The sequence below is a fragment of the Chanodichthys erythropterus genome, chromosome 18 (genome assembly GCF_024489055.1).
Source record: "Chanodichthys erythropterus isolate Z2021 chromosome 18, ASM2448905v1, whole genome shotgun sequence".
Taxonomy (NCBI): Eukaryota; Metazoa; Chordata; class Actinopteri; order Cypriniformes; family Xenocyprididae; genus Chanodichthys; species Chanodichthys erythropterus.
The window spans coordinates 22,512,353-22,528,705 of NC_090238.1; the positions used below are offsets into that span (position 1 = coordinate 22,512,353).

General features: G+C 36.3%; 1 protein-coding gene across 1 annotated transcript in view; it reads left to right on the forward strand.

Moving 5' to 3' along the window:
* Positions 1–16,353, forward strand: part of wapla (WAPL cohesin release factor a) — a 28,313-nt gene that overhangs the window by 5,159 nt on the left and 6,801 nt on the right. The window contains exons 3-17 of the mRNA XM_067367267.1: positions 1,085–1,715; positions 4,408–4,700; positions 4,848–4,963; positions 5,094–5,189; positions 5,293–5,481; positions 6,214–6,350; positions 9,829–9,940; positions 10,556–10,783; positions 11,413–11,524; positions 11,606–11,703; positions 12,043–12,119; positions 12,204–12,364; positions 12,509–12,624; positions 14,241–14,471; positions 14,593–14,797. Of these exons, the coding sequence (XP_067223368.1) occupies positions 1,085–1,715; positions 4,408–4,700; positions 4,848–4,963; positions 5,094–5,189; positions 5,293–5,481; positions 6,214–6,350; positions 9,829–9,940; positions 10,556–10,783; positions 11,413–11,524; positions 11,606–11,703; positions 12,043–12,119; positions 12,204–12,364; positions 12,509–12,624; positions 14,241–14,471; positions 14,593–14,797 (2,802 nt within the window). The remainder of the gene's footprint in view (positions 1–1,084; positions 1,716–4,407; positions 4,701–4,847; positions 4,964–5,093; positions 5,190–5,292; positions 5,482–6,213; positions 6,351–9,828; positions 9,941–10,555; positions 10,784–11,412; positions 11,525–11,605; positions 11,704–12,042; positions 12,120–12,203; positions 12,365–12,508; positions 12,625–14,240; positions 14,472–14,592; positions 14,798–16,353) is intronic.

Genomic DNA, 16,353 nt, shown 5'->3' on the forward strand with positions numbered 1-16,353 from the left:
TCAGCAGGATATTTTCAGCCCTATGCAGTTCCACACTTTCCCATGGCTCGTTAGCAAGGCTAATTATGGCCATTAGAGGATAGTGAAACAAGGACTCAGGTAGTGATGACCCTCTAAGGACAATAAAACTTCTAATAGTAATAATAATGTTTCTACAGTCAGATGTAAATATAATTTATTATGGGGTTTGAATTAATGTACTCACCATGACTTTATTTCTTCGGTGAAACACAAAAGATATTTTGAAGACTGTGCTGGTTGCCTTTTTTCCATATAAATAAATGTATAAATCAATCATAATATTGGCCATATGACAAATGTGTTTTACAATGGTTTTGTGCAAGGAATGGACCAAAATTTAAGTAATTTTTCACTGAAACCCCCCCCCCCCCGCCCCCCTATGTGTTCATGAGAGTAATAGTGAAGTCTGATTTGTCTCTTTCAATGTTTTTTGTTTTGTTTTTTTTTTTCCCTCTAAAGCATGTTTAAAAAAGTTACTTGAATGCCTTAATTGAACTAAGGCCTAATCCTTGCTTAATCTAAGCCCTGTCTGTGAAACTGGGCCAAATATTATATTAGGGCTGCACGATATATCACATGCTTTTGTCACACGCATTTTGTCATTCATTATCGAAGGCGATACAGTGGCTTATCAGTGATCTACGGTTCTGTCTATTAAATGCCGCTCCATTTGAAAGCAGGTGATGGCGATTTAGCGGTAATCAGGGAACCGGCTTTACTGACGAAATGCGCGTGACAATCTCATGCGATATATCGTGCAGCCCTATATTATATATTTTTATAGTGTATGTATTTAAACAGTACTATTTTATAAGATAAATATTTTTTTATATTGCTGTTGTTTATATGTAAACAATACTGTTTTATTTAAAATTAGATATTTTATATATTGCTGTAGTTTATATTTAAACATTTTTTTTAATATAACATTGCATATTTTTTATATCGCTATAGTTTGATTTTAAATTACTATTATATATATAATATTAGTTGTTGTGTTTTGTTGTTTCACCATTTTTTTTAATTTTTCACAATAACCCACCTCTTTTCAACTCCGTTTCAGCTCAAACATATCCAGCCTCACCACATGTTGCTGGCACTGTAGGAGCCTGGAGCAGATCCAATGTCACAGTAAGCAAACCAGTCTCCCAGATCTCCAGCTTGAAAATCCACAATAGAAACGTTTCCGATGACTGGGACTCTTTCGAGGAGGACTCTCCTCCTGGGGCTGGCGAGGGGAGTTCTACCCAAGCTGGGAACTCTTCTGATGGGCTCAAGGGCTCAGAGCAGTGCACCGCTGAACCTGAACCTCCAGTGGAACCTGTTGACTTTGAGCAGCTTCCACTTCTTAAACCATCCAGCGACAGAGTCTACCGACGACCACGGAATAAAGGGACAGATAGTTCTGGAGCCGGTGACGCGCCAGTTCCTGCTTTGAGTTCAACACCAGCCTCTGCACCAGTGAAGAGCACCAGTGCAGGGGTTGCTGGGAGTTCTGAGGTCAAGCCTGCAGGTCGGGGCCGGGTGAGGGACTACACGGTTCTTCACCCGTCCTGTGTGTCCGTGTGTAATGTGACCATACAGGACTCCATTGAAAGGAGTGTGGATGATTTTGTCGCCCCAGTGCAAGCTGACATGGGAGAGGCGGGAACTTTCAGGAGGAAAACAGACACACAACCTGCCAAGCCTAGCAGGTATAGTACAAACATACTCTCACTATGGCTGCACGATATATCGCATGAGATTGTCACGAGCAAATTAATCGCCTGCAATAATGAACGCGATATTGCGTGGTTTGTTGGTGAACTACGGCTCTGTCTATTAAATGCCGCTCCATTTGAAAGCAGGTGATGGCGATTTAGCGGTAATCAGGGAACCGGCTTTACTGACAATGCGCGTGACAATTGCATGCGATATATCGCCCAGCCCTACCTCTCACCCAGTCAAGCCTTTTAATGAGCATTTTCTTTACTTTCTTTTTTTTGTATTTTAATTTGTTTGATTAGGCTGGTATTGGAAGCAGGTAGTATTAGTGGTTATTTATTTAAAGGTTCACTAGAACTTTTTTTAAAAAGATGTAATATAAGTCTAAGGTGTCCCCTGAATGTGTCTGTGAAGTTTCAGCTCAAAATACCCCATATATGTATTTTTTTTTAATTCATTTTTTTAACTGCCTATTTTGGGGCATCAGTAGAAATGAGCCGATTCAGGGTGTGTGGCCCTTTAAATCCCATGCTCCATGCCCCAAAAGCTCGCGCTTGCCTTAAACAACATAAAAAAAGTTCAAACAGCTAATATAACCCTCAAAATGGATCTTTACAAAGTGTTCGTCATGCAGCATGTCTAATCGCATAAGTACAGTGTTTATTTTGATGTTTACATTTGATTCTGAATGAGTTTGAGGCTGTACTCCGTGGCTAACGGCTAATGCTACACTGTTGGAGAGATTTATAAAGAATGAAGTTGTTTATGCATTATACAGACTGCAAGTGTTTAAAAATGAAAATAACGACAGTCTTGTCTCTGTGAATACAGTAAGAAACGATGGTAACTTTAACCACATTTAACAGTACATTAGCAACATGCTAACAAAACATTTAGAAAGACAATTTACAAATATCACTAAAAATATCATGTTATCATGGATCATGTCAGTTATTATTGCTCCATTTGCCATTTTTTTGCTATTGTCCTTGCTAGGTAAGCTACCTAGTCTGATGATTCACCTGTGCAGATCCAGACATTAATGCCCTTGTCTAATACCTTTCATAATGTTGGGAACATGGGCTGGCTTATGCAAATATTGGGGGCGTACACCCCGACTGTTACGTAACAGTCGGTGTTATGTTGAGATTCGCCTGTTCTTCGGAGGTCATTTAAACAAATGAGATTTATATAAGAAGGAGGAAACAATGGAGTTTGAGACTCACTGTATGTCATTTCCATGTACTGAACTCTTGTTATTCAACTATGCCAAGGTAAATTAAATTTTTGAATCTAGAGTTGAATCGAGTTAGTTAATTTGCTTCACGACCATGTGGTCCTTTGTAGGTGTCTGAATGATGTCACATCCTGTCACATGTTACTGACCACATGACTTGATCCAAAATGGTCCCTTTATATTGGTTACTCCGAATGACATCAATGAAATTCAAAAACATTCTCATAACAAAGCAACGACTTCTACACATAATGTTGATATTTGATGTTATAAAATCATGCCAGAATAAAAAAAATATATATATTTATTACATTTTTAAGATATTTTATTCACAAATGAAGTGGCTGTATTGGCCACTTCATTTGTGACAGTTAAACACTTCTTTTTAAACAACACTTTTGACACTTCAAAATCTTTAAAATACCTTTTTATATGTAGCAAAATATAATTAAAACCTTTTGGATTTGATAAAAGAGATCTAGTTGTACTACCTTACATACTTCGGATGTCATATCTTTGTTCTTTTTATTATTAAGTCCTTTGGGTAAAAAAATGATCCATCACGTCATTGACCCTTAAACAATGCTATTTTATACAATGTTATATTTTTTTTTTATAATATAATTTTATAATTATTTATTTAAAGCTGCAGTCCATAACTTTTCTTTTTCAAAATTGTAAAAATTGATATAATGATGAGTACATCATTCATCCATTCTTTTTTTTCTTTTTTCTTTTTTTGTCCTGAATTGCTACAGTACACCTTTTTAAAAAGTGTTTATATTTGGACTATTTTAGACCGTTCGGGTCACCACCGCTGGTTGACTCCATCGTATTATACATAAACAGCGAGAAGTAGCTCCTGCTACAATGTTCTTCCACAAGACACACGCAGTTTTGTTTAACCACTAGAGCGCCAAAAGTTACGGACTTCAGCTTTAAACCATATTGGTTTATTTAATGTAATTTTGTAGTGCAATAGTGTAGGCTATATTTAAACAGTATTGTTTTATATGATAATTACTTTCTACATAATACTAATTCATAATATAATCATAATTTATTCAAAATTTATAGTTCTATACTTGCAAATATGTATCTTTGTCTTTAAATGAAAAAAAGAAAAATTTGAAAATCCCAAAATATAATCATGTTAGAATCTTTTGACTTTCAAACATAATTTATAGGATTGTAATATTACTAAATGTTACAATATTCAAATTGTAATTTTACTAATATTTCTTTTCATTTAACTCCATTGACACCCTTAAAAAAGTTGTCTGTTATTTTATGATGCATGGCTTTATATCACAATTCTGCCCATAACTGTGAGCTCAATTAGAAATTGATTCATATGATTTATGGTGCAGGAAACTGTAGAACACACAAACTTGTTTATTCATTCAGCTGTATTTCTCTTTTTCATCCTGTCTTAATTTTTTTAGGTTCAGACCCACTCAGAGTAAAAGTAAAAAGGAGACAAAACTGGAGTTTTTTGGCTTTGAGGCTCAGGGCACAGATGGAGACGCCATTGCATCTGGCAGCACCAGCTACAAGATCAAATACTTTGGTTTTGACGAACTGAGTGAGAGTGACAGTGAGGACGAGGATGACTCAGCAGCTAAAGAGAGGAAGAAGAATAAGAAAGCAGCGATGGAAGCTTTGGCAACCAGCGCGGGCAGTCCCCAGATCAACGACTCACAGGAGAGTCAACAGAGTCAAAGCAGCCTAAGTACAGGTACTCACCAACACGCTTCCTCATAAAAGCACAAAATCATCATCACACTAGAGTGAGATGGGAAATTTAAAGGGCAATTATGGATAACGATTATTTGTAGAGCAATCTCTTGATTCATGCTGGGGGTTTTTCTCTACCTATTGTCAGATTCTCAGGAGTCGCTGGATGAGACGGGATCTTCAGGCTCACTGAAGGAACGGCATGGAAAGCAAACCGACAAGTCAAAGGAGATCGGACGCAAGATCTTCAGCGGGCCAAAAAAAGTATGGCTAAAAAGGCTTTAACAGAAACCGATTAACTTTATTAACTTTATATAAGAACCTACTTTATCAAAAAGCTTTTGTTTTAATTTGACACATTTGTTTTTTATTTGTGTTTTTATGTTTAATGCAGTCTCCTGCTAAAGCCGTATATAATGCTCGTCACTGGAATCAACCTGAGCCAGAGGAAGTGCCTGCTCCTGCATCCTCTCATACTGTGGCTGTACCTGTAAGTAAAGTACTCCATTCATGACCTCTGAACTTTGTACCCTGAAATTTCCTCTGCCTATGTGTACCAAAATGTTGTTGTTTTTATTTATTCATTTCTACAGAAGGCCAGTGTGTCCAGCAGCAGCAGCAGCAGCAGCAGCAGCAGCAGCAAAGACACAAATTCCCATAAAGATGATGGAGTATTTAAAGCTCCGCCCCCTCCTCCTAAAGTCATTAAATCTGTCACTATTCCCACTGAGCCATACCAAGACATTGTCACTGCACTAAAATGCAGGAAGGAGCACAAAGAGGTTAGCACTAGAATGAAATAATATAAATTATTCCTTCTGATATGTGTCCACTTAAACCAGTATACTATAGAGCTGCACAATTCTGGATAAATTAAAAATCACTAATTTTTTGTTTAAAATAGTCCATGATTCTCTCACGGGTCTGAATAGACGACTAAACAAAACAATTGATTTAAAGTATTTAATTAATTTGAATTCATTATTTAAAAAAAAAAAAATCTGTTTGAATGAATGATTCAATGACTCACTCTTAAAGACTACACTTGTGTCTTTATATCCAGTTATCATCATGTAATCAGCGTTTTTGAACAAATCTCTTGAATGAATTATTTAAAGGGATAGTTCACCCCAAAATGAAAATTCTGTCCTTAATTGCTCACCCTCATGTTGTTCTAAAAACTTATGTGACAATAACTTTATATGATGAACAATTTGAATTTAGGCTTTAATTCACGTTTTGGTCGATTACAGTCTTTTAATGATTAGTCTTGCAGCTCAAAAATACAATTATAGAATTTATTAATATTTTGAATTAGCTTTTATTTTTATATTTTTGGTTTTCAAAAGAAGCATATCTAATTTTCATTTAAGTTTTTCCATCTAATTTGTATTTTGTTTCAGCTTTATTTCAATTAACAAAATCATTTTTAGTTAACAATAACAACACTGACTTGAACCAAGGACATACTTATATTTTAATGTAACTGATCCTTTCTTGTCCTGTGTGTGTAGTTGTACACTGTGGTCCAACATGTGAAGCACTTTAATGATGTGGTGGAGTTTGGAGAGAATCAGGAGTTCACAGATGACTTTGAGTATCTGGAGACGGGCCTGAAGAGCACACAACCCCTCAACACACGCTGCCTTAGGTGAGACAAACGTTGGAAGGAGTATTTTGGGTCATTTGCATTTCGCAACCTCATTTATATATGCCACAGCTGTGATTTGCTGTTAAAGGTGCAATATGTAATATTTTTGCTGTAAAATATCCATAAACCACTAGGCCAGTGTTACATATTTTTTTCACTTGAGTACTTTCAATATCCCAAGTGTTTCCAACTATTTGTAAATCGTGAGAAAATTATAATTTTAACCAAGGCCGGGACGTGCGAGGAGTCGCCTGTCAATTGCGTCATACCCGCGTTACCCTCGGTTTCCGGTTTTATTTTGTAGAAACCATGGAAACCCCAAAGACGCTTTAATATATTACATGTTTTAATAGACAAGGGAACAACTGTTTTTATATATTTATAGACAGAAAACAAATTGTTGTTATATAGCTCAACACGTTTAGTCTTATTGTTTAAATCTATTTTTTTTTTTTTTTTGCGAGTACCATGCCTCAGAGAAAAACACTATTTTGTCAAATAGCTAACACAGAATAATCAGATGCAGCTTTATTTTTATTAACAGTAATACATAATTTTCTCCATCATACAATACGTTTTAAAATTAATTGCATGCCATTTATCAACACAAGCCATCCAGTATTTAATATGATATTCAACAAGTGTCTCACAGCAGCCGCCGAGCGAACGCACAGAGTAACGTTATAACGTTTTCAACACACTCAAATGTATCTAATAATAAACAGAGCTGCGTTACCTCATACCCATGACCAGAAAAGTGGAAGCAGCGCCAGCGACTGTGTCATAATAAAAGTTTCGCTGCTTGTGAGGTCCCACAACACTCGGTCCTGCTCTGCTTCATACTACAGTAATGTTAACCCTTAAATGCATGACTGTTTCGCCAATCATTCTTACATATTCGGGTCTTTATCGACCTAGATCAATATCTAACACGGAAGGATCTCTACCTGTCGTGATAATATAAAACTCCTCTGATATTAGAGTAACAATTACAGAAGAATAAAATAAATAATTTTTTGTTACATTTTGGAGCTTGAAAGGGTTCCGTTTGAGCAGATGTTTTATGCCATCATCACTGTCCTCGTCAGAGCTCATTTCCCAGTAAATTCAGCAAATAATGGGCTAGTTTTATGGTTCAGGTCACGAATATGAGACCATTCGCGATCTCAAACATATCCTCAGAATTATATAATTTTAAACATCTTCAAAATAAATATTTTGATCACTAACAGCTTCACCAGATCCATCCAGTAACAATTAGTCAAATTTGATTGCGTTCAGTACTTGCTCTGCAGTAAATCACTGAGCCATTTCATGTTTCTCTTATTATTTTGTTTTCTGTCTAAATGAGTCGTCACTTCAGCATTGTGTATCAGACATTGCCACCTTGTGGAATAAAGGTGAATTGCACTTATTCCGTCATCTAAGATTCAATTATTGATTTTTTTTCTTGTTATATTCTTTATAATGAATTGATCGAGGAGTACCAAGAAGGTTGATGTCTAACTTTAAAAAATGAACGAGGAGGAGGGTAGTGAATGACGTCCCGGGTCACTAAAGACCCAAGGTATGCATTTAAGGGTTAATAATCTCATCCATGAACATGAGTTCTTCCCAACTCCAATCCCCATTCTTTTGCACTGTCCTTTGAGATGGAGACCACATGTCCCAAGATTCTGCTCTAAAACGTGGCGTCATTAAGCTACACGTTTTGAATAGGCTTCTAGCGACCTCTAGTGGACAAAATGATTACATATTGTACCTTTTTAAAGGGTTGGTTCACCCAAAACGGAAAATTCTGTCATCATTTACTCACTCTCATATCGTTCCATACCCATAAGACTTTTGCTAATCTTCGAAACACAAATGAAGATATTTTAATGTAATCTGAGAGATTTTTGTCCCTCCACATTGATGCTGCAAAAAGTTCATAAAGAGACATGACAGAATTTGCATTGAATGAATTATAATTTTTTAATAAATTAAGCTGTGTCTTGGATAAAACTAACTCTATATCGTGAATCATATTGTTTGCATCTCAGATACATATCGCCAAATTTTTATATTGCGATATCTCGATATAACGATGTATCATTACACCCCTATAATTTATATACTATTTTAGTAATTTTTGATCTTAATTAAATTTTGTTTTTATATTCATTTTATTTTAGTTTTAGCCATTTTTGTCTTTTTTTTTCTATTTAATTTTCAATAATTTTATGACTTCAGCTTGCTTAAATTTTTATTGAATTTCATCTAATACTTATATTTTATTTTATTTCAGCTTTGTTTTAGTTAAAGGTGCAATATGTAAAATTTTCTGTCCGCTAGAGGTCGCTAGAGGCCTTTTCAAAACAAAGGCGTAGCTTGATGACGCCAAGTTTGAGTGCGGAATCTTGGGACATGTGGTCTCCACCTCACAGCCGTTGGAAAATAATCAGGATAGGACTCGGGTAGAAATCATGTTCATGGATGCGATTATTAACGTTACTATAGTATGAAGCAGAGCAGGACCGTGTGTTGTGGGAGCTGAACGAGGTCGCTGGAGCGATTGCACAACACGCCTCACGAGCAACAAAACTTTTACTATGCCACAGTCACCGCCGCATCTTCCACTTTTCCGGTCATGAGTATGAGGTAACACAGCTCTGTTTATCATATTAGATCAATTTGATTATGTTGAAAATATTATAACGTTACTCTGTTCATTCACTCGGCGGCTGCTGCGAGACATTTGTTGCACACTGCAGTAAGCTAGGACGATTTTAGAATATCATATTAATAAATGCTGGATGGCTTGTGGTGATAAATGGCATGCAATTAATTTTAAAACGTATTGTATGATGGAGAAAATTCTGCATTACTGTTATTAAAAATAAAGCTGCATCTGATTATGCTATGTTAGGTACTTCACAAAATAGTGTTTTTCTCTGAGGCAAGGTAAAGCATGGTACTCGCAAAAAAATTGATTTAAACGATAAGACTAATACCATGGAAAGCACGTGTTGAGCTATATAAAAATAATTCATTTTTCTGTCTATAAATATATCAAAACAGTTGTTCCCTTGTCTATTAAAACATGTAAATATTAAAGCGTCTTTAGTGTTTCCATGGTTTCTACAAAATAAAACCGGAAACCGAGGATAACGCTGGTAAGACGCAATTGACAGGCGACTCCTCACACGTCCCGGAGCCTTCGTTAAAATTGCAATTTTCTAACGATTTACAAATAGTTGCAACCATTTAGGATATTGTAAGTACTCAAGTGAACAAAATATATAACACTGGCCTATTGGTTTTTGGATATTTTACTGCAAAATTCTTACATACTGCACCTTTAATGAAAATGATTTTGAATATATTGTTAACAGTAACAACACTGATGAATGCTGGCACCACCATATATTTAAAAATCATTTTCACACACAAAAACACAACCACTAATCTTAATTTTTCCCTCCATTTTTGATTGCAGCATAATCACTCTGGCCACGCGCTGTGCCATGCCAAGTTTCCGCATGCACCTGAGAGCCAGAGGGAAGGTGGCCCAGGTCTTTAAGATGCTCAGTGATGCTCAACAGCACCCGGTGAGTTTCACATCTATTAACTAACCAAAAAAACCAATCACCTAAACATCAAACCAATCCAATTACCCAAACTGTTGTTAATTTACCGAAAAACTAGCTAATCTGTATAACCAAACATCATTCTAAACAATCACAGCTCTATCATTATGAACACAGCTACAATGTTGTGTGGAACAACAGTTTGTTTACTTCATTAGTATACATTAATTGGAGATGTAATCATCACTGTGGGCAGACAAGGGAGAAATGCAAACAGACGCTGAGCCGTTACTCTGTAAATCTCGTTAGTTCAGTTTACACAGATGGTGCATGAATGTTTGCTTTGACTCTTTCGGCTTGACTTGAATTTATTTGTGTATTGAAGGATGTCAGTAAAAAAATAAACTAAATCCACTTAATGAGTCTAGACAGATGTTTAGAATAAAGCAATAAGTCATGAGAGGCCTTGTCTTACAGTTAAGGGATGTTTTTTATAATGCAAAGCGAGTTGATTTTTGAGGTTTTCTGGCTTTTAGTTCATTTCTGCTTTGAAGCCATCTGTATACTGGTGTACTCCAAAAAGTTTCTGTAAGATGTTCTTCCTTCTCTCTCTCCCCGTTCCTCTGGATCTGGTAGAATCTTGCTCTCTGCACAGCGTCTCTTATGTACATACTGAGCCGAGACCGGCTGAATATGGATCTGGACCGTTCCTGTCTGGAGCTGATGATCAGGCTGCTGGAACTAGAGCAGGACGACTCTGTAGCGGACCAGTTAACAGCTAAAGAGATGAGCAGAGTTAAAGAGAAGATCCGCAAACTCTGTGAAACGGTCCACAACAAGCATCTGGACCTGGAGAACATCACAGTGAGTGTCTCCTGTTTCTCGCACCTTAAGTGTCAGAACTAAACCAGAAAACACATGAATGTTTTAGAAGAAATGTACTTAGTCACCTTGGCTTTGTTTTTGTGTTTAGTTGTTTGTAGTCTGAACAGCAAAGAAAGCATAGGAAATCAAATGCATTCTTTGGAACTTGAGCTTTTTTTTTTTAATTTCAGACAAGTTTTTCCTTTTAAACATTGCCTATTTTACAGACACAACGATACCATTTCATCTTTTTTTTTATGTTTTTAAAAGAAGTCTCTTGTGCTCACCAAGGCTGCATTTATTTGATGAAAAATACAATAAAATCAGTAATACTGTTGTGTAATATTAAAATGTATAATAACAGAAAGTAAACCTTTTATTTGAAATGTAAATCTTCTGTAAAATTATAAATGATTTTATTTTATGTGTGTAATTTTAAAAAAAAATCTGGGTTTATTCTAGGCCTTTCAGAAAGAAGTTCCTATTTATGTCATAAGTGCTTCGGTTTAAAAATTGAAACTTTTTGAAAAGACTTTTATTTTAAAGAGAAATACCCAGAATCTTTTTTTCTTACTTTGTATGCACATCTGCTTGAATGCAATTTTCCAAATTTTCTTTCTGCATCCCAGACAGGTCACTTAGCGATGGAAACGCTACTATCTCTGACATCGAAGCGAGCCGGAGACTGGTTTAAGGAGGAGCTGCGCTTACTTGGGGGACTGGACCACATCGTAGATAAAGGTACCCTACTTGAGTATATCTGTATTTGATTTGTACATTTGTTGAAGGAAATGCCTAGAAATATGTTTTTATTGCCTTCAGTGAAAGAGTGTGTGGAGAACTTGAGTAAAGAAGAAGATAAAGAGAGTCTGGTGGCATCACTCTGGGGAGCAGAGCGCTGCTTGCGAGTTCTGGAGAGTGTGAGTGGACACCAGATTAATAATAATTTGAATTGATTTCCTTTAAAATAAGACCTGCAGTAATTTAAATTATAGCATGGACTTTATTGACATAATTTTATGTGTAATGATGTCGCAGGCCCTCTTCTAATGTGTTAATGAGATACAACTGTGCATCTGATCAGATTTTAGAAATCACACCAAACAGGATTAAATGATATAAAAGTTAATAAATGCAGAAATAAGATAATTAACAGCTTTAAAAATGTTTACTGCAAATTACCTTTGACAGCCCTTGAGGAAAATGTGTGTTATTTCTGTGTGTAATTTATTTAAAACTCATTTCTTTTTCACATCCAGGTTACAGTCCACAACCCTGAGAACCAGGCGTATCTGATCGCCTACAAGGAGTCCCAGCTCATAGTGTCCTCAGCAAAGTGCGTGTGATAGTATGGAAAGTGTAGTCACAGTTTTGCTTTGTTTGCAAAGGCATTCTGAGGTTTTGCTTTGTGTGTGTGTAGGGCACTGCATCATTGTGAGCAGATGATACAGCGTTACAGCCGAGAGGTCTCTTCATCAAGCTCCGCCCTCCCGCAGAGTAGTCATAGCAACGTGGGCAAGGCTGTGGAGGATTGTATGAGAGCCGTTATCGGAGTTCTGCTCAACCTCACACATGATAATGGTGAGACACCGTTAGACTCGTAACACATACTGCATTTATAAATGCAGAATGAAGCAATATAAAATAACTGAAATTGAATAAATGTAATAAAAAGAATGTAAGTTAACCCTCACAATCTTTTTCTCTCTCTATGACCCGCTTCAGAGTGGGGCAGCACTAAAACAGGCGAGCAGGATGGCCTTATACTGACGGCTCTAGACTGCGTTCTTAAGGTCCCACGTTATTTGCCTCAGGAGCAGAGATTCGACATCCGTGTCCTGGTGAGATGGCACTTTTCTTTTTCTAAAAAAAGAATCAAATCAAAGTTAAAGCTGTTGGTCTGTTAGATAGAACATTCTGGAATTAATCACACCTGACATTTTAAAATTTGTAATCATAAATATATTGACAATACAAATATACAAAATATCAAATATTTAAAATACTTTTTTTAATCAATATTAAGTATTTGTTTAAATTGGGTACATGCGGACCATCCTTCGTCTGCCGCTCTTGCGTCACATGAAAATGGATGCTGTGTTAATTATTTTAATGCATTAAAACAGCAAATATTAATCACAGAAATGTCATTCTTTTCCCAGCCCTAACATATGTTCAAGTTCAAAATTCATATAAATATGAGAAAATAAAATTAAAACAGTGGGAAGGATTCTTCAGTTATTTAAACATTGCTTCAAGTAGTAAGGAAATTAAACAAGTAAACAGGCTTTAATATAAAATGTACATAAATTGAAAATCTAATAAAAAGGAAAACAAATGATAAGCAATGAATAAAAATGGTACAACAAAAATGCAAATGAACTCAACAGTGCTTGAGGTTTTTCATGTCTTACAGCAGTATGAAGTTTTTTTTGGCAAATGTTAAGGCCCTTTTACACCAAAAGTGAAATGAATAAGCCTCAGGCTGAAGGAAAGGCGCAGCTCAAACAAACCTTTCAGCTGTGCTGACATTCTGGATTGAAGAAGAATAAGATACAGGAGAAGGAAGTTCAACATTCTCTTTTCTAAATCTAATATAAAGTAAATTTTGCTTGTTAGAATGGCTGAATTAGATCATTAAAGGTCAGCAGCAAAGACATAGGTTAATAAAGTGAGATTTAATATATAAAGTATATTTGTGTAATGTAAAATAGTTACATTAATTATTTAATAAGTTTGCATAAAATTCTGCGATTGCATTTTACTGGGGTTTTTTTTACCTTTTGAGGAATACTGAATGTTTTCGTGAGTGAGATGAGTAAATGCATGTTCATATATAATATAGAACTTCCATAACAATCATGTTCACACAGCATGCACAACCCCTCTGCACTTTATTTCTCTCAACATGGAGACAGGAGAGCTGTCAGTCAATAAATTTGAAAAAGTAACTTGCGTTACTTATTTGAAAAAGTAACTAGATATTTTGATGTAAATTGAAAACGTAATGTTACTTTACTAGTTACTTAAAGTAATCTGATTACGTAACTCAAGTTACTTGTCATGCGTTACCCTCAGCACTGCTAAAGACAACTGTCACAGTTTGTACTCTGTACTACTGACTGGTATTGTTATTTACACAGTGTCTACGCCAGACGCGACTTTTTTCGTATCGTGCCGCAACAGCTAAAAGCTGTCTACGCTGAATGCGACAAACTGACCATCGCAAAGCACTTGGATCATACATCAGAAGGAAATAGAATGAGGAATCCGTTTCCTGTCGGAAAAATGTCACGTCGCATCGCGCCATGCCGCATCGAGTGTAGACAATATAACTGATTATAATGGGTTCTATTGTCTTTTGTTAGTGTAGTGTCTGCTTAAGACTGAGGTGCCGGTGTCAGGAAGTGTGCCGAGACTTAGTGAGTGGTTGTGACAGCGTTTTATCTGTGCGCAGGGTCTGGGTCTGCTGATAAATTTGGTGGAGTACAGTGCCAGAAACAGACACTATCTGGTGGAAATGGAGCTGGACTTGAGCTACATGATGGAGACAGAGGTACACGTGAAGACGGAGAACGACGTGAAGACAGAAGGAGAGGAGGAGAGTAAGACTGTGGATGATAAAACAGAGGGCAAGAAGGGACCTACGACACTAAAGTCATCAAATGCCCTGGCTGCTCTGGTTCAGGTGACTGTAGCAGGAGTCTCTACGTCTGACCTGCGAGATGGTTTCATATGGCCCTTCAGGTGTTTATCCTTAAATCCGATTATTTATTAGACACTTAATACAAGTGTTTCTGTGTGTGCAGCTCTTCCTTGAACGGGAGCAAGCAGCTGTGGTAGCTGAGGCGCAGACTGATGATCTCATAAGTGAGGCGCCCAAATCTCAGGCAGACCAGAGCGGAGAGTGGAAGGAAACATCCGGAGAGATCCAGTGGGTCGCCTCTGAAAACAACGACAACGACACAAATGACAAGAAAGAGGAGGAGGAAGAGGAGCTTGACCTCAATAAAGGTAGCAATTATTCACTGATGTATTGATGATATAAAACAAACACTTGTTTGGATTCAACTTGGTACGGTCACATTTACAGATGCTTGGCAAAGTTTTTGCAGACAAAATCTAGTTATATAGAATTTTGCGTAAGGGTGTTGTGTGAATTCTGCGTGTTTTCTGTATAAGTGGTTCTTCACAATCACTGACAGTCTGCCTTTTTTGATGCCATAATTTCAGTAAAAAATCTCTAATATGACTGGGCTTTAACTGACAATAAATTATGCCATTAACATTGTCTCCATAAACATAATACTTTTTTTTCCCCTATTCTTTTGTAATTTGTGTGTTGTGCGCTGCTGTGTGTTCTAATGCAGTGTTTCTCAACTGGTGGGTCACGACCTAAAAGTGGGTCATTTTGAGTGGGAGACGGAGTGTGTAGTCAAAGAAACAACTATCACAACAACTGCACAAAACGTAACTCTAAATGTTTTTCGAATTCAAGACTTTTACTTTGAAAGATGTGCATGAAAGCCTTTTACTTCTGTCAAACGCAGTTTTAAGTTGCTGTCAGATGAGATGTTGTCAGGTTATATGTCAGTATCATTATTCTAACATTTTCTTGGCTTGTTACAAAATGTCTCTCTCGCCTCAGAAAAACAAACTTTCCATTCATGTCAGACGTTATGCTATGTATGTATATATGCTGTATATCACTATATTGTTTATAAAGAGAACAATAATGTCGTGGTTACGTTGTCTATTAGCAAGTCATGAAATTAGCAAAAAGTACCAATAAATTATGTGGTACGTCTGGTAAGAATTTGCTTGCAGGTATGATGTTCATTCTATTCATCAGGATCACTGTCCATATTAGCAGTTAACGTTAGTATTGTGTATTTACCATGGTAACTCTTGTTTCTATAATCTTAACCCAAAATACCACTTTATTTTCACTTTGTGCTATTTTCTATATTTTTGATGACTATGGTGGCTCATGCCAACTTACTTACTAGATTGTATTAACTAGTTTGTGACTGCTATTCAATAGCCTTCGCTTATACTGTTTATTTATCAGTGTTGGTAGCTATGTTTCCATCCAAAGTTGCAAATTTAACTTAGAATATCGCAAAATTGGAATATCACATAAAACATTTGCGAATAAAGCACTGTTTCTAAGAAAAGTAAGAAAATCCACTGTATATAATAATTTTTTTAATTAATAAATTATTTGTGACAGAGTGTACAGACAAGATGCAATAAACACGTTATCTTGCTTTCGGAGGCAGATGCCTGCTGTTTGGGAGCGCAGTCGTGTAAGACTGTTCTGGGAAGTAATTATACCGAACCAATTCGACGACAGACTTTGCTCAGGCATTTCAGAATAACCAAAACAGCATTTCAGATGCTGTGAAAAAAAAAAATTGGTCCGCTGGTTATACTGCATTTTTAGAGTTTGTGGGCATCTTGCCATTTCCATTATGTAAAGTGGGACGTTACTTGTGTGTGGCTGTATCAACCTTTTTTTTTTTTTTTTTTTTAAATACATTTTCTTGGTTCAAATTTCTGCAAAATTA